This window comes from Lacerta agilis, chromosome 7 (genome assembly GCF_009819535.1).
Source record: "Lacerta agilis isolate rLacAgi1 chromosome 7, rLacAgi1.pri, whole genome shotgun sequence".
Classification (NCBI taxonomy): Eukaryota; Metazoa; Chordata; class Lepidosauria; order Squamata; family Lacertidae; genus Lacerta; species Lacerta agilis.
Genome location: NC_046318.1, coordinates 49,301,138 through 49,318,875, shown reverse-complemented (window position 1 = coordinate 49,318,875; position 17,738 = coordinate 49,301,138). Strand labels below are relative to the sequence as shown.

The following is a 17,738-nucleotide window of genomic DNA, read 5'->3' as shown; positions in this document are numbered from 1 at the left end:
TCCCTAGTAATACCAACATGGACTGCCATAACTCTGATATGAAATAATATGATGAAACAGAGCATGAGCAACAGGAAAAACTTGTGACCAAGCAAAAGAGACTGTTACTGGGGCAACAGCAACAAGCAGGTGAAAAGGCAGAAATCTGACAGACTGTCTGGAGAGGCTCAATGGACTTGGTGGTGTACATGGACTTCAGGGCAGGGATCTGCAAAACATGGTTGTGCATAGTAGCTGTATAGCTTAAGCCTGCATTATTTCTGGATACTATGAGAATACCCTGATGAACTCTGACCTGCTGTCACTTCACAATGCATTTTTCCCCACTCGCTTGCTAGAGTAGCTGTCTCCAATTATTAAATGACAGTGATGTTGGCATAAGCAATACAAACCTTGGATCTGCTCTCAGAGGAACCTCTGAATCATTTTAGAATAGAACAATAAATATGAGGAAAACAAAATAGGAAATTCTTTCCAGTAGCACCTTAGAGACCAACTGAGTTTGTTCTTGGTATGAGCTTTCGTGTGCATGCACACTTCTTCAGATACCATGTATCTGAAGAAGTGTGCATGCACACGAAAGCTCATACCCAGAACAAACTCAGTTGGTCTCTAAGGTGCTACTGGAAAGAATTTCCTATTTTGTTTCGACTATGGCAGACCAACACGGCTACCCACCTGTATGAGGAAAACAGTGAGACATCCTTTTCACTACACAGCTAAATGACTTGTGGTGCCCCTTCTACAGATCATTATCAGAAGATTTGTATTTTCCATGTTAGCAGAAGCTTTCAATGAATGGCTACTTGTAAAAGACAATGGCTGCATTTGCATGTAACACTAAACCATTATTGAATGCTAGATGGACAAGCCTGAATAAACGCAACCATGTGTTCCTCCTCCCCCCCCTTATGTGTCTGCTTCAGCCCAGAATGATGTTTAAATTCAAACAGCAAAGACTGTTTCTACAGGAAATGAATATATATATATATATATATATATATATATATATATATATATATATATATATAACTTACCTCTATATGCCATTGGTGCATTACTGTTTTCTAAAATAGAAAAGCAAAAACAATCTTATTCTTATTCACAAGAAGAATCCATAGTTTTAAGTGTAATTAGCAATTTGGTACCTAGGATATAATTATAGTACAAATGATCTTATTTTCAGTACTTACTTCTGGCAATTAGCTCTCTTTCTGTCTTCCCATCATCCTGGTACTCATCTAGCCATCTTCCATTGTAAAAAAAAAAGAAAGTAATTACAGTGAAGGCAGTTAGTAATTAGTCTTGGTAAATCGAAACCCTGCATTATTCCGCTCCCCCCTTAACAAAGTTTCTAAGTATCACTTGTCAAGTTACATATTGTCTCTGCAGATATAAACAAGGGTAGCTGTTCTTAATACAGAGGAATTGTGTAGATTTATTTACTGTAAACAATTTTATGTCACGCATCAGCCTAACAACTCCCAGGGTGGCTCACAGCAATTACAAAACCAACACACAATAAAAAATAAAACATAGCAAAACATTTTTTAAAAAAAAACTGCAACAAAGAAGAGCATTCTACATTCAAGATGACACACCTTGAAAGTTCTTCTCTTTCATTACCACCTGCCTCACTTAAGCAGGTTCAGAGAAGTATTTTTGATTAAGATTTTAACGTTACAGCACAGACATAGGGAAGATAGTGGTCCTTTGGATTCCGGCTTCCCAAGCCATTTAGTGCCATCCATTAAGACCTGGCAAAATGTGTTCCCTTTGGCCTGCCTGCATTAGTAATCTAGTGGGTGTATTAAGTTTTGGATAAGTCCTCAAAAGCGAACCCACATATAAGATATTGCAGTAGTCTAGGCTGATGGTTACCAGACCATGGCCAGGCTATCTCTGTTCAGGATACCGGTAAGTTGCATCAGCACACCAGTCTTAGCTAATAAAATGTGCTTTAAATCATGGAGTTTACTTGGGCCTTCTATAAGAAGCTGCATCTCTCTCAGCACCCTCAGACTGTGAGCCTGATATTTCAATGGGAGTACAAGCCCATCCTTAGAAGGTTCAAAATTATGCCCCTAGTAAGACAAACAACCCACCAACAGCGACCTCTGTCTCATGAGGATTCTGCTTAATTTTATGGGCCCTCATCCAACAACCCATTACTGATTCCTGACATCAATTCAACACACCACTACAACTATTTCTAGATTTAATGATAATAATTCCACTGCCTAACCTGAATCAGATGAAAAGGAGAATAGAGCTGGGTGTCATTAGCATACTGACGTTCATCCTAGTCCAAATGCCTGGATTACCTCACCCAGCAGATTCAGGTAAACATATCTCATGGAACACAAGATGGAACTTTGCAGAGCAGGTTGTCATAAGACCAAGCAGTAGCCCTCTAACACCAGCATTTGAACATTGTCACTGAATGACAATGCCCCTGAGCCACAACCCAGAAAGTCTGTTGAGGCTTATCATGCTCAAGAATATTAAAAGGCACTGAAAGATTCAGGAGGGCACACTCCTTCTTCTGACAACACAGATTAACCATCAAGGCAACCAATGCTTTTTCAATGCCAAACCCAGGTCTGAAGAAAAAATGAAACGAATCCAAATAATCAGTCTGAGCCAGCAGTGTCCAGCATTGCACGGGCCATTTAGAAAAGATGGTACTAGCAGACTTGCTCTTGAACCCTATGAGGTCCTTCAAGGTTCTGCCCTGCCTCCACATCATGCCTTTTTACTGTGTGCATGAAACTCCTGAGGCCATGCAGGGATTTGGAGTGAAGTGTCATCATATGTAGAAAACAACCAACTGTATTTCTTTTTTACACTTGAGTCAGGGAAGCAGCAGACGTGCTGAACTGGTATATGGAAATTATCATGAACTGGCTGAGGATCAATAAAGTGAATCCAGACAAGACAGAGGAACTGTGATTCATAGAAGCATAGAATTTTAGAGTTGGAAGGGACTAGGATCATTTTAGTCCAACCCCCTGCAATGCAGGAATCACCAGCAATGATGCATCTAGCCATGAAGATGTAGTTCAGCCTGTTCTGGTTTATATTATCAATACAAATCCTTCCATTTTGATGAGGAACTTGCACATTAACCACATTAGCATACCTATTACAAGGGAAAACTACTTCTTCTTCTTCCTCTTCCTTTCTCTCTTGAAATTTGATGACAACTTTTTCAAGGAACCAACCACTGCCTGTGATTCAATGACAAAAACATCCTATGCTTAGATTGCTTGTGTGTGAGAGAGAGAGAGGTGTGGTGGTGGTGGTGAATTCAATCACATCAAACTCAGATAATCAGGACAAAGGGATTAACACAGTTCACTTGAGCAAAGCCAATAATTAATACTCTCAACACCTTATTTTTCCTCAAAAATAAGAAACCTTTAGGTCTAAGGAAAGATATTTTGTCTGAGATGGTTTTAACAGAATATTTGATGAGCTAAACACTTCTTTTTTATAGTTTGCATTGCACATGGGTGAAGGATGAAATGCTTAGCCTTTGGGTAGGGTGGGGGAGAGTTTTGTATTGTACAACAGAAACTCAATGAAATACTGTAATGAAATAATATTTTGAAATAATATTTTAGAACCTTCCCAAATTATTGCTTAAAATAATAATATAATAAATTATCAGCTGATATTTATTTGATTCAGATGTGTTTAAAGTAAGAAATATATTCATTGCAGGGGTATTAACTTTTCCCAACAACCAAACCACATTTTTTATTTAATCTGGTTACATGACTGTGACATCCAAACTCATAAACAACATAACTCCTCCACAATACCCACACAATTTTATCATATTTTAACAAGTTATATTTTTGGATTTTAAAAACTAAGAGGGTGAGCATTTCCCTGATTCGATGCTCAAAGTTGGCAAACTTGGTATTTTAGGATGAAGCCTCCACTGAAGACAATGAGAATTCCTTCTGGGTAGACACATCTAGGATTACACTGCACTTACTTTATTGGTGAAATATTTGAACAAAAATGTTCACTAAACTGACTGAATTGTGGGTAAATTCCACTCTTTGAAAAAGCAATATATATTTTTATTACTTCATCAGTGTGGACCTTTTCTTTTTAAAAACGGATATAACACCTGTACATCAAATGTTTGTTCCATACAGAAAAAAATAGGTCTGATTCACATTTTATGTCGCGGATGTGTATGTCTACTGCATACAAACCTGTAATGTTTAACAAAGCAATCTATTTTCATAAGCATGTAGTATATATGTACCAAGAGTAATAGCCAATCATAGTTTCTTGGTGCATGTCTACCACATGTCCCCATGTTTGGAGAGAAGGGGACATCACCTTCAAACATTACTGTGTTTATTGGGAAGCATGTGAAAGACAAGAAGTACACATGCTTTTCCATAAATTACGATTAAGCCATTAGACCAAACAACAACTATAATATGGGAGGAGTCAACAGTAATGCAAAGGGTGAAGGCTCACCATTGCTTGAAGTTCTTCTATAAAATTTGATTATCTTTATAAAATATATATTATTATATAAGATGAATAAACTATATGCTCTATATACAGCAAGAAGAAGAAAATCTTGTCTGATCTTAGACCATGAGACTACACAGAAGAAAATGGGTATGCACTTTTAAACAGATTGTGAAACTGATCTGTCAATAGGAAATTAGTTCTACCTGGATCAGTTCCATCATGGCTAATGAGAATTTTATTCACAACTCCAAGCGATACTGCCATAATGGAGAACACATCAGTCTGCAGAAACACAAAAATGAGAATCACAAACTGTTTGGGGGGTTTTTTAACAATAAAGCAGAGTATAAATTTTATGAAATCATTTTAAATTAAATATAAAATTTCATGGCCAACCATCACTGCTGTACTCTTACCAGGGCAGGCAAAATGTCAAGGGGAAGAAAGGCTTTTCCAGAAGCAAGTGAGCCTAGCTGATTGAAATAGTAATCACTGGAATGTTAAGGGCACCAGTCTGTGATGTATGTGCTCCAGTTCAGCAGAGTCTAGAGCAGCTCCAGTCCAGATTTTATAAAAAAGCTCAAGAGCTCTAGCAACCAGGGCCCTGGGGCAGTTGAAGGGTTTTTAACATGGCTAATGTGTGTTCCAGTAAGTTCTAGATAAAATGGTTTGGTTACCATCCTTCCTGTAAAGAATACTGAGCATTTAAGTAATTCTGTTTTAACCATGAAAAAGAAATACTTAGCCACATTGTATCTCTACATTGAAACATATGGAGTGGATGATCACCACATAATAAATCTCCCCCATAGTTAACTGAAATATAATGCACTAGTACAATTACATAAGTTTAAGTAACCTCAATGCAGACTGTCTCACCAGAGTGGTGCATGCCCTGGTTATCTTCCACTTAGACTACTGCAATGTGCTCTACGTGGGGCTACCTTTGAAGATGACTTGGAAACTAATCCAGAATGTGACAGCTAGACTGGTGACTGGGAGTAGCTGCCAGGACCATATAACGCCGGTCCTAAAGGATCTTCATTAGCTCCCAGTACGTTTCTGAGCACGATTCAAAGTTTTAGTGCTGACCTTTAAAGCCCTATACCTGAAGGAGCATCTCCACCCCCATCACTCAGCTCAGACACTGATGTCATCCTCCAAGGGTCTTCTGCTGACTCCCTCACTGCAGCAAGTGAAGTTACAAGGAACCAGGCAGAGGGCCTTTTCGGTAGTGGTGCCCTCCCTGTGGAATGCCTTCCAGATGTCAAGGAAATAAACAACTATATGACTTTTAGAAGAGGCAGCCCTGTTTAGGGAAGTTTTAAAGGATTGATGTTTTAATTATGTTTTTAGATACATTGTAAACTGCCCAGAGTGGCTGGGGAAACCCTGCCAGATAGGCAGGATATTATTATTATTATTATTATTATTATTATTATTATTATTTCAATTATTTGACAATTCCAACAGCATCTTTTTCTTTACCTGACCACGCTGAAATGAAACTTTATTAGTCCTTGATTTATGAAGTTTTCGTTTTCCAGAATCTCCTCTGGTTCCAAAGAGGGTAATGTACACATTAGAATTTGTTTCTGCACCAGGGATTGTTCCAGTGCATACACTGACTTTGTAGAGTACCACTGAAAGAGAGAGAAAAAAAGCATTACTACTATGTGGTATTCAACTAAGTTTTACTCAGGACAGACCCACTGAAATTAACATCACCAAGTTAGGTTGATTGATTTCAATAGGTCTACTCTTAGAAACTTAGTTGAATACCAGCTACCGGTATTATCATGACATTTCCATTATGTCCATAATCTGTCAAAAGACTGCTCCATACTGCTCTGTAGTGACTTGAAGCTTGCGGCACAAGAACTAGGGCAACAGAGTGATTTAATCCTCTTTAACTGTGCAAACTTAAATTTCCAACATGTATTTGAATCCCTCCTGCAAAATATTGACAGTCTGGAAGTGACTCACTCTCTGTCTCTGTCTGTTTCTTATACACCCACACTTTTTAAAATTTGCTTTCATTTCCTGCTCAGGACAGAGATTTGGAGAAGTTGGCAAGGGATACAGAAATTAGTAATATAACTGTACTGTGCTAAACTCTTAGGCTGCAAGGCTATGCAGGCTTACATGGACTAAGCCCCACTGAAAGTGTTCCTTAATTCTGGGTAAATTTAACGATTAGTCTTTAAAAGCTATTATATTTAATGTATTTAATGTATTTCTATACCACATTTCAAGTATAAAACCCTTATCAAGGCAGTTCATGTGAAATACAACAATGAAATTCCATAGATCACATTTTAAAACAGCTCAATAAAACAATCCCATATTACTAAAATTAGCAATCCAAAATAAAATGCAGCAAAATACAGCCACCAGCAACAGGATACATAATGACACCCTGGGCTCCTTGGGAGGAAGAATGGGATACAAATAAAGAATCAGATCCATAAGCCAAGGTAAAATGGCAGGTTTTACATGCCCATTTGAAAATACAGTAAGCCCACAATTTACACGCATTTAACGTGCTCATCTATCTTTACACACTTGGCAAATATTAAAAAGGGGATGAGGTTTCAGGGGGGAAATGACTTTGGCAACCCCTTCCACCACAGAAACAATGTTTTTTGACCATATGTGATTTTGGCTTTAGGTATGATCCCTGGAACATAACCCCCGCATAAGTTGAGGGCTTGTTGTAACTAGGCATGAGGCCTGCCTAATATTACACAGCATAATGTTCCACAATTGTGGGGCTACAATCACTAAGTAACTAAACACAACAAGCAATTCATTTAAGGTTTAAGCAACTTTGCTTGGAAGTAACAGGACTGGACTTTTCAAGCTGGCTACTACACCAAGTAGTAAACGCGGGTGTAGTAAACCACAGAGTAGTAAACCACAGAGCCTAGGGCTTGCTGATCAGAAGGTCGGCGGTTCGAATCTCTGCGACGGGGTGAGCTCCCATTTCTTGGTCCCTGCTCCTGCCCACCTAGCAGTTCGAAAGCACGTCAAAGTGCAAGTAGATAAATAGGTACCGCTCCAGCGGGAAGGTAAACAGTGTTTCTGTGCACTGCTCTGGTTCGCCAGAAGTGGCTTAGTCATGCTGGCCACATGACCCGGAAGCTGTATGCCAGCTCCCTCGGCCAGTAACGCGAGATGAGCGCCGCAACCCCAGAGTCGGACATGACTGGACCTAATGGTCAGGGGTCCCTTTACCTTACTACACAATAAGGCTTAGCTTAATAACTCCAGCCACAGTTTGTAGACAGCCATTAAAAATGATTTTTTTTGGATGCATAGAAAATTCCAAATCTTTTACTCACAGTTCTGTACACACTGACAGGATTCAATAAACAACAGCTGCCATTGTGAAGTTAGTGGGGGGAAATCATGATTCATTAATAAACAAGTGCTTGCTATGAAATATTGTACTGAAAAGCTTGGAGAGGAAGGGAAGCCTCTCCCTCCCCCAGACCACCCCTCACTCATGCACAGACACATTTTGGAGGACGAACTCTAGCCTATGTGACCATCAAGTGACACTGAAAGCAAACCAGCTTCCCCAAAAAATCTACCGGTGCCTTCATTGGCTTGAGAACTGCAAGTGGAGCTTGTGTGTGGTAACAGATTTACCAAGAAGTCAGCTTCTGTTAACACTGATCATGGTGTATTTGATATCCCTTTGATATTAACACTAAAGCCTGTCTGAGCCTGTGCATGCTTAAGTATGAGAATGCTAGAGGCAGCACAGCTTGCAAAATGAGAGAATGAAACTGATTGCTAGGTAAAAGGACAGGCCACTTTTAGCTGGGATTTCTGCAGTGATCCCTCCATTCTCACCTAAGGTAAAACAGAGGTCACATGCAGGTCTTCGAAGAGAAATGAATTTTTTATTTTTATTTTTTGCACCAGCTACTTGAAAAACCTGAGCATGAGCTTGTGGGATGTACAGCGGCCATTGCACCAAGCACCATTGCAAATGGATGACCATGTGTGTGGTCCCTTTCAGCCTCAACACTTACTGATATTGATCACCTGTCAACAAATAAGATGCCACACAAACTCTAGGCTGAGCACCACATACCAACTTTCCACACATACTTGAAAACTTCAGGAACCTGGTTGCCTGACTTAAAATACACACATCTACACAGTAACATATCAGACAGGTACGGCTTACCACATTACAAAGTGGGTGTATTAACTTGCCCTCCAACCAATGATGTTTCTTTTTTTAATTTAATTAAATTTTAAATGAAGTTTCTAAACTGCAGCAGCAGAAGTAGTGACATGCTGGTGCAGCTGAAATATGTACAGTGGTACGTCGGGTTACATATGCTTCAGGTTACAGACACTTCAGGTTACAGACTCCGCTAACCCAGAAATAGTACATCGGGTTAAGAACTTTGCTTCAGGATGAGAACAGAAATTGCGTGGCGGCGGCGTGGTGGCAGCAGGAGGCCCCATTAGCTAAAGTGGTACCTCAGGTTAAGAACAGTTTCAGGTTAAGAACGGACCTCCAGAACGAATTAAGTTTTTAACCCAAGGTACCAGTGTATCTCTGGCCAGAAGAGCAGAAAGCTGCTAACTAGTTGTGCCTCACTTCTAAAGTTGTCACTGAGCCAGAATTTTACTATGTAAAACAGAAATTCATTCCCTTGTGTGTTACTAGGACAAGCAAACAAACAAGCCTTGGTGTGCATTCTGTATTATTTAACTTTGTATAAGCTGTAGTATTCAGAAAGGTGATGCTATTCAGGAAAATCACTCTGCACTTGCTCTTTTGACTTTTGAAAGTCTTCTTATTGTTATAGGAAAAAGACACTCTGCATACTCATTTAGACATTGGGCCCTTAAAAAGGATTTTTGTTCTCTTCATGGGAAACGTACTTGTTCAAGGACACTTGGTCTGAGATGCCAGGTTTTGTTTTGTTTTTTTAATGAAGAAGTGATTTCTTACTATAAGAAGTGGATCATATCATGCTTGGTTCCCAGCTGCATGGAAGAGTCTATGGGAATACAGTTCTATATACATTCCCACTTCCTCTGAGCGTGCAGATTTTTTTTGGGGGGGGGGGGGGAAGGAGGGACACAGACATTTTCTGAACACATTTTGATGGTGTGAATAGACCTGAGGTCTTAAGAGTGCAGTTTCACTCAACCCTGCTGAAAGAAAGTGCTTCCTTTGTTGGTTATTTAGTCTTAGCATCAAATCTTATGAGCCCTGAATCAGTGTAGCTACTCAAAGGATTGAGAAATGTCTATTTCTCCCCCACCCCCAACTTCCTCTGTAAGCTGTTTGGAACACTCTAATTCTACCCAAACCACTATTTATCAGCACAAGGAAACAATATTGTAATGGTTTAAAATGCCTATTTTTTTCCTTGTACTGCAGCAGTAACCAATAGCAATATGTAATATATTGCAATCATCATTCAGGGCCTGATTCCTGGCACTTCAGCTTGAGGTCATTGTACCTTGAATTCAGTGACATTACATGAGCACTGGGATGCGGGTGGCACTGAGGGTTAAACCACAGAGCCTAGGGCTTGCCGATCAGAAGGTCGGTGGTTCGAATCCCCGCAACAGGGTGAGCTCCCATTGCTCAGTTCCTGCTCCTGCCAACCTAGCAGTTCAAAAGCACATCAAAGTGCAAGTAGATAAATAGGTACCACTCTGGCGGGAAAGTAAACAGTGTTTCCGTGCGCTGCTCTGGTTCGCCAGAAGCAGCTTAGTCATGCTGGCCACATGACCCGGAAGCTGTACGCCGGCTCCCTCGGCCAGTAAAGCAAGATGAGTGCCACAACCCCAGAGTCATCCGCGACTGGACCTAATGGTCAGGGATCCCTTTACCTTTACATTAGCATTAAACTGCAGGGAAACAGTATTGCCATATCCTCAGCCAAATGGGAAATAATATAGGCAAATACCATACCATTCATAGGATAAAACACAAATCTGGAGATGCTATTTTAGCTTGCAGAAATGACACTATATTTAGACACTCATCTGGAAGCATACAAGATCATGCAAAAGAAATGAAGGGCAAAAAATAAGTCAATTAATGTAAATATCATGAGGGTGCTTCCTGGAGTGAAAAGGGGTAATTTTTATTTTTTTAAAAGAAAATATGAGATTCAAATATGAGATCCATTTCTTAAAGGTGAGTGTTAATCAAGTTCTTATATCACACAGAAACAAAATCACCACATCACTCGGCAAAAGAGCAAAGGAAGAACAGGAATCTGTTAAGTGAAGCAAGGGGAAATCCAAGAACAAAGGTTTCTTTTTAATAGGTTGCCAATGATTCCCCACTTCGCCTTTCCAACCAGCTATTTCTTGACTATTTGAAAATGCAAACAGAACTAGGCAACTGTTTTTCTTTTCCCACTTCATTTCCCTCCCCCTTGCCATTTTGCAATATTTTGAAGTGTATCTGAAAAATTCAGGGCACTCTAAAAGCAAACTCATGAAAACATTATCTTGAAAGTCTCTGCTATGCAGACTGACAGTCTTTGAACTTAAATCCATCTGCTGGGTCAAACCTTGTATACTTTTATTGGACATATAGCCATAGCAGGTTTACTCTGAGCATTTGAGCAATATTTTCCTTCTAATGCTTTGCAGGCTTATAAAAGCAAACATCATAATTGCTGGTGAGTCAAACCAATGCCTTATGTAGTTTCAATGGTAGCAGAAGATGAGGTGCTCTAGGGAAAATGTCACGGTTGAGAACACAAGAACAGGCCTTTTAAAATCTGTTGAGCTCAGTCTAGAAAAAATCAGAGTAACCTTAATTGTGTCCCCTCAACCAATGGTCTAAAAATGGACAGAAATTGGGTTCTGCGGTATCATGGAACCTTCAGGAAGAATCAAACTATTAATAAGCGGTTGACTAGGAAAGTGCGAAGGTTAGGCATCTCTTAGTCAGTGAGATTAGAAGACAGGAGTGCTAACTTTTAAATAAAGATCTAAATTCACTGCCAGATCTTGAATTGCAGGTCTCTAGTTATTAATGTTACTCTTGCAGTTTGTTAAATATTTGTCACAATGACCACATTTGGATAATCATGTCTTGAATAAGAACACTGCAGAATTTCCTCTCAAAACAGGTGCATGAAACCCCACCAGCTATATATTTCAATTCTATACATATAAAATCATAAAAGGTGGGTGTTTGTGCTGTACCACCTTTCTCCGCAACCACTTGACCGATTCCATTCAAATGTGGACACAACATTCCATGGGCATATGGGAAGGATCTTACGTAATTAGATTGCAAAAATAATACACCTAACCCAGGTAAAAACTGGATTTTGTGCCAAAAACACAGCGCCCTCCAGTGGATGGAACGCAGCATAACACACTAAAAACGTCTCAAACCCCTCCTCCTCCTGAGGGAGCTGGGCCTCCCAAAGTTGATAGGCATTGTCACTCAAATGGTGTGCGTGTGCTGCATCATGTGATTATGTAGGGTGGGGCTTACCTGCCTCCACAATATTTTATTCAAGTTGGCACCCCTGGGAAGGTTACCCTGTTTCTTACTGACTGCTAAATTTTCATCATTTAAAACAATGCATTGTATTTATTATTGTTTTCTTTTTTTAAAAAAATGTAATCTTTTGTTTAGAATAGTCGTGTACTGCTTAGATATTTTTCTTTCCAAAATGTGAAACAATATATAAATTAGCTAAATAAATAAATTTAAAGCAGTCATTTTTGCCCTTTAAAAGCAGCACATAGTCTTAGTCCCCACTTTTTATAGTAGGAGCAAACAAACCAGGAATTCTTCTGCTAACCATAGATTCCCATATTGTCCAATACAGGAAACCATGGTTGATGAGGTTTGGAAGAAGCCAGCATATTAAATAGTGGTTTAATATCCTGGCTTGATCCAAATAATAACAAAACAAGAACCTATAATTAGTGGAAGATATCTGAATTTGTTTGTGCCCATCAGAGAGGGAGAAGCAAAGGGGTTGCATGTGGAGTCAAAAGGATTCTTACATCAGATTATAATGCTGATATATGATTGTTCAAACTCTCCTAGTAAGAACTACATTACAATGTTCAAACCAAGTTCAAGGTTAATGCTGCAGTTATTCAAGTCTACCTGTCTGTGGGTTATGATTTAAGGATTACAAATCAGTTGTCAAACAGAGTGAAGAAAACAACCATATAAAACTACTAGAATCCAGAATGCGGCAGCTAGACTGGTGACTGGGAGTGGCCGCTGGGACCACATAACACCGGTCCTGAGAGATCTACATTGGCTCCCATTACATTTCCAAGCACAATTCAAAGTGTTGGTGCTGACCTTTAAAGCCCTAAACGGCCTCAGTCCTGTATACCTGAAGGAGCGTCTCCACCCCCATCGTTCAGCCCGGACACTGAGATCCAACGCCGAGGGCCTTCTGGCGGTTCCCTCACTGCGAGAAGCAAAGCTACAGGGAACCAGGCAGAGGGCCTTCTCGGTAGTGGCGCCCGCCCTGTGGAACGCCCTCCCATCAGAGGTCAAAGAGATAAGCAACTACTTGACATTCAGAAAATACCTGAAGGCAGCCCTGTTTAGGGAAGTTTTTAATCTGTGGCATTTTAATGTATTTTAATATTTGTTGGAAGCCGCCTAGAGTGGCTTTGGGGGACTTAGCCAGATGGGCGGGGTACAAATAAAATAATAATAATAATAATAATAATAATAATAATAATAATAATAATAGGAGGAGGAGGAAAGGATTTCTGGAAAGAAGTAAAAGACAAAACCAAAAACGAACCTAAATATGAAAATGAGACATAAAGGTCCAGACAGACACAAAGCATGACAGGGAGAGGAAAAATTCAATGGCATGGAATTATAGGCAAAATAATATAAGCCTTGAACTATGAAGAATACAAAACTAACATAGTTGGGGAAAACATACCATTCTGGGTCAGAGATTCTGGAGAAATAGTATTTTAGTGTCAGCATTTTGCACTGACTGGTATAATGAAAGAAGATAATCAAAAAAGAGATAACCTATCAATGCAAGATGCAGAGAAATATGAAGGTGTGTCAAACATTTTGTTTTTTAAAATAACTACCATTATCTAGAGATAACCAGACAGGGAAATTACACAGCAAGGACAGAAAAATTAAAACCATCTTCAAGCTTTATGGTTCCATTGTGGCAGAATATAAAAAGAAGCAAGATCTTACGACAGTAAATAATGAAGTACAGTAGCAACTTGAAGCCTGCTAACACCTCAGTTGAATTTATAAAATATAATTTCTTCTCCTACTTCATATTTTGTAAAAAAAAAAAAAAGTTTTTTTATAATTAAGTGAATGGATTGCTGGGAAAAAATATCCAGATTGATCTGAAATTTATATTGGATTGTAATTATGTATCATGTAATACATCATTTATTTTCTGTAATATAACACATTTGGTGGTTCTAAGCAATTATCCCTTTAAAATAGGAATGCAGATGGCAAAAGTTTCCTTCTCAGTGACAGAGGGGGGAAAGCAAAAGTTCTTAGTTGGTCTATCTATTGATATTCAATTGAAATGAACCAAAAATCAATAGGTAATTTAAAGTCATAAACTTCTGAATTTAGGACTTGTCTAGCAGCAATATAATGTTTCCATTTGCATTTAATTGTCAAGTATATTTCAACAAGTATAATGTGCCAGAGAAGGAAAATATAAATATACCATTATAATACCATTATTAATAAAGCTGGACAAATGTTCTACTTTGGGGGGGGGGGGAATACATCCAATGAAAAATACTGGCCACACTGAAAACTCATTTACTCTAAAACTTTATTATGTTGACTGGATCCAAAGCTGCCCTTCTGCATATAGAACTGTCTTCTGCTCATGAAGGATACCAAAGATGTTCATCTGGAGGTGCAAGAGCTTGCACAAGCTCTTGTTCCAGCTGAATCAAGAAAATGGCTACAGAATGTACCTACTACTATATCTCTGTGTAAATTCTTGTGAAGTACCTATTTTGCTTTTATTTATTCATTCATTCATTCCAGTGTTTACAGCACACCCTACATTTCAAGGCAAAAACCCTCACAAAACAGCTTACAAAAAAGCTAAAAATGGTATGGTAGAAATACAATTACAGTGGTACCTCGGGTTACAAACACCTTGGGTTACAGACTCCGCTAACCCGGAAGTAGTACCTCGAGTTAAGAACTTTACCTCAGGATGAGAACAGAAATTGCCGCCGCCGCCGCAGCGCAGCAGCAGCGGGAGGCCCAATTAGCTAAAGTGGTACCTCAGGTTAAGAACGGTTTCAGGTTAAGAACGGATCTCCAGAACGAATTAAGTTTGTAACCAGAGGTACCACTGCATAAAAATAATAAACTTCAGCATAGCTAACACTGGATTTCTCATGGTGCCTGTCTCCACTACTCTAGATGTGAGGACTTGAACTCAACTCCCTTTTGAGTAGCAGGGGGCTATCACCTACTCCTTGGGGGCAGCACTTGTCTGCCTTTTAGAACGGACTGATCCCATGTTCAGCTGATGTTCACATGAAATGCTTTCCCACTTTGGCCTCACAAAGTTCTCATTCATCTTCCTTTGAGTGATCTTAGGTGGATTCTGCTGTACTTATCCTGCCTTACAAATAGTTCCTCTGCTTCATCTTCTCATTCATTCTTATTGTGGTATATACTATGAATGACCTAGTCCATTATGTTAAGTTGGTATGCAGAAGCTTGACCTTGGTGGCATTCATTTCCTTTCTAGGCCTACGATTCCTGGATTCTATGAATAATTCAGTACATCAGGAAGCCCAACATAAACTTACTTTATTTTGAATCTCTGAATACCCTCAGATATTTTACTTCAGCTTGAATAACATTTGCCTAACTGATCATGTATTCCCACCAGGAGGCACTACTCTTTTCTTCTATATTTATTACATTTATATCTGGTCTTACTTCCAAGGAGCGCAAGGTGGTATAAATAGTTACACACACACACACACACACACACACACACACTCATCCTCATAACAACTCTGTGACATTGATAGTGAATGGGCCAAGGTCATCTATTGAGATTCATGACTGAGTAGGAATTCAAGCACAGATCTCCCCACTCCTAGCCTTACAGTCTAACCATTACACCACACAGGTTCTTTTCTTGTCAATTAAACTATATTTAATAATAATGAAAAGCTAACCCATCCAGATCCCACAGCTGAAATTGAAGCTCATAACTCTTTGAATAAACTTCTGTTTCTCTCTCTCTAAACAGCAAGAAGCTGCTAAAACAAATAATTGAGCTTAAGGACACTTTGGTGATAGCTCCAGGAACAGTGCCTGAAAGAGAAGGGGAAAGGGTAACAACTTATGATCTAACAGTTTCTGCTGTTTATTTTGGTTTCACTTCTTTGCAATGATGAATCATAAAAGACGCTCAGTGGAGCTCAGTCCTTTACACATGTAGCTTAATATATTTAATTATATACTCACATGGTAGAAGTGCTTTGTTAGACTTCCCTATTGCTATTTCTCTCCATGTTTCTCCATCACCTTGGCTTTCAGATAGCCAGCAGTTGACAGGTAAACAAATTTCTTGATCCAATGGCGAGTTCATTCTAACCTCATCAATGTACCAACTAGGATCTGGTCCACTGTTGTCATGGCCAATCCGGATTTTATACAGCTCTCCAAAACCTTTTAGATTAATCTGCAAAATAATAAAATAGTGAAAGCTATTCATTGGCCCATTATAATTCATTTGCCCATCACAAAAATCCCCTAATTAGTATGTATTACCAAAGAGGTGTACCAATCATCTTCTCCCCTAAGTGCAGTAAGTCATCCATAAGTGTTATATAAAATAAAAAACTATTTATTTGACTGCCTGCACCAATACCTTCCTGCTTGCACTTTAAGATCTGCTTAGGAGGCTCTCCTAGGCTGGATCTAGACACATCAAAGAAGCATTTCAGAAAACGTGTTGTAAACTTCATATGAGAAATCACGTTGGCAAAAATGGAACTCCACAGTGCCATCTGGTGTCACAGTGTTATCATGCATACACAATGCATAAACAGTGGTACCTTAGGTTACAAACACCTCGGGTTACAAACACTTCGGGTTACAAATGCCCAGCGTGAGTATTTTATGCATATTGTAAGAACCTGTATTATTTGGGCCCACAGCTTTGCTGGAGGAGTTTGACAAGTGGGTAGGTACAAGTATTCTGCACTCACTTTCTCAAAACTATCAGCAACTTTAGAAAAAGAAAAGAAAAAAGATATCTAATTTGGCCCACAAAGTGGACAATTTTCAACATGAAAAACAGCACTAATTTTCACAGCACCCTTAAAATTCTTTACCCAAAAAAAGAAGGTGGGGGCATTTTATTCATGGGAGTTACTAGTGAATTGCATTTTAACTAAAAAAAAACCACAAGCATTATGTCATGCAGAATACAGAAAATAGATACAAACTCCACTTTGGCCTGGGCTGTGAAAGGAGTGTGCTAAGTAATTGTAACCTTCATATGCACACTTAAACATGTCCATGACAACAAATGATAGAAAATGAGAACACAATGAACACACCGCAGGAAAAATAAATATGATATTCTTGCTACACAGTTAGATGGGAGAATTCTTAACCCCAGTAAAATTATGAAGGCTGAAGCCATGGTCTGGGGTGACAGTAGAACCATACTTTGATAATCCAGGGTAAAAGAGGGCAATGGAGGTGCTGCCCAAAAAATAACGGAGAACTAATCTACTCCTACCTAGTGCCTCAAGGCAATCATTGAAACATTAACTCTCTACAGAATATACCATGGCAGATTACACAAGATGTGCCTGCAGGCAAGGAATAGTCTGTAAAACAGACAAACTGACATAAATGCCTTTGGTTTTGAATGGTGCACTGCAGCCTTATAAGAGAGTTAGTGCAGGCTCAGTTCTTCTATTCAGAACACTAAAGCACACTTCATCAAGTCAGCACCCCCTTTCCCTACTCTTTCAGTTATAGCATTTGATGTTAAAACTGGGGATAGCTGGGGATTCTGACCTGTGTTTTGCCATAATATGGCCATAGGCAGCATTTGGACAGTAGTCCTAAATGTATGTACTTGACTGCCTACCTCTCCAAAGCATTCCTCCTGTTGAAGTACAAACACAGTAGTCATGCTCAGCATGAACTTTAGCAAAAGGCAAACACTCCTTAGCTTTCA

At 39.2% G+C, this 17,738-nt stretch overlaps 1 protein-coding gene across 1 annotated transcript in view; it reads right to left on the bottom strand.

Moving 5' to 3' along the window:
• The window catches only part of LOC117050421 (lipoxygenase homology domain-containing protein 1-like), a 168,667-nt gene that overhangs the window by 96,611 nt on the left and 54,318 nt on the right, over positions 1 to 17,738 (bottom strand). The window contains exons 24-29 of the mRNA XM_033156091.1: positions 16,007 to 16,223; positions 5,995 to 6,149; positions 4,710 to 4,788; positions 3,143 to 3,230; positions 1,194 to 1,249; positions 1,038 to 1,067 (exon numbers count right to left, since the gene is read on the bottom strand). Coding sequence (XP_033011982.1) covers positions 1,038 to 1,067; positions 1,194 to 1,249; positions 3,143 to 3,230; positions 4,710 to 4,788; positions 5,995 to 6,149; positions 16,007 to 16,223 — 625 coding nt within the window. The remainder of the gene's footprint in view (positions 1 to 1,037; positions 1,068 to 1,193; positions 1,250 to 3,142; positions 3,231 to 4,709; positions 4,789 to 5,994; positions 6,150 to 16,006; positions 16,224 to 17,738) is intronic.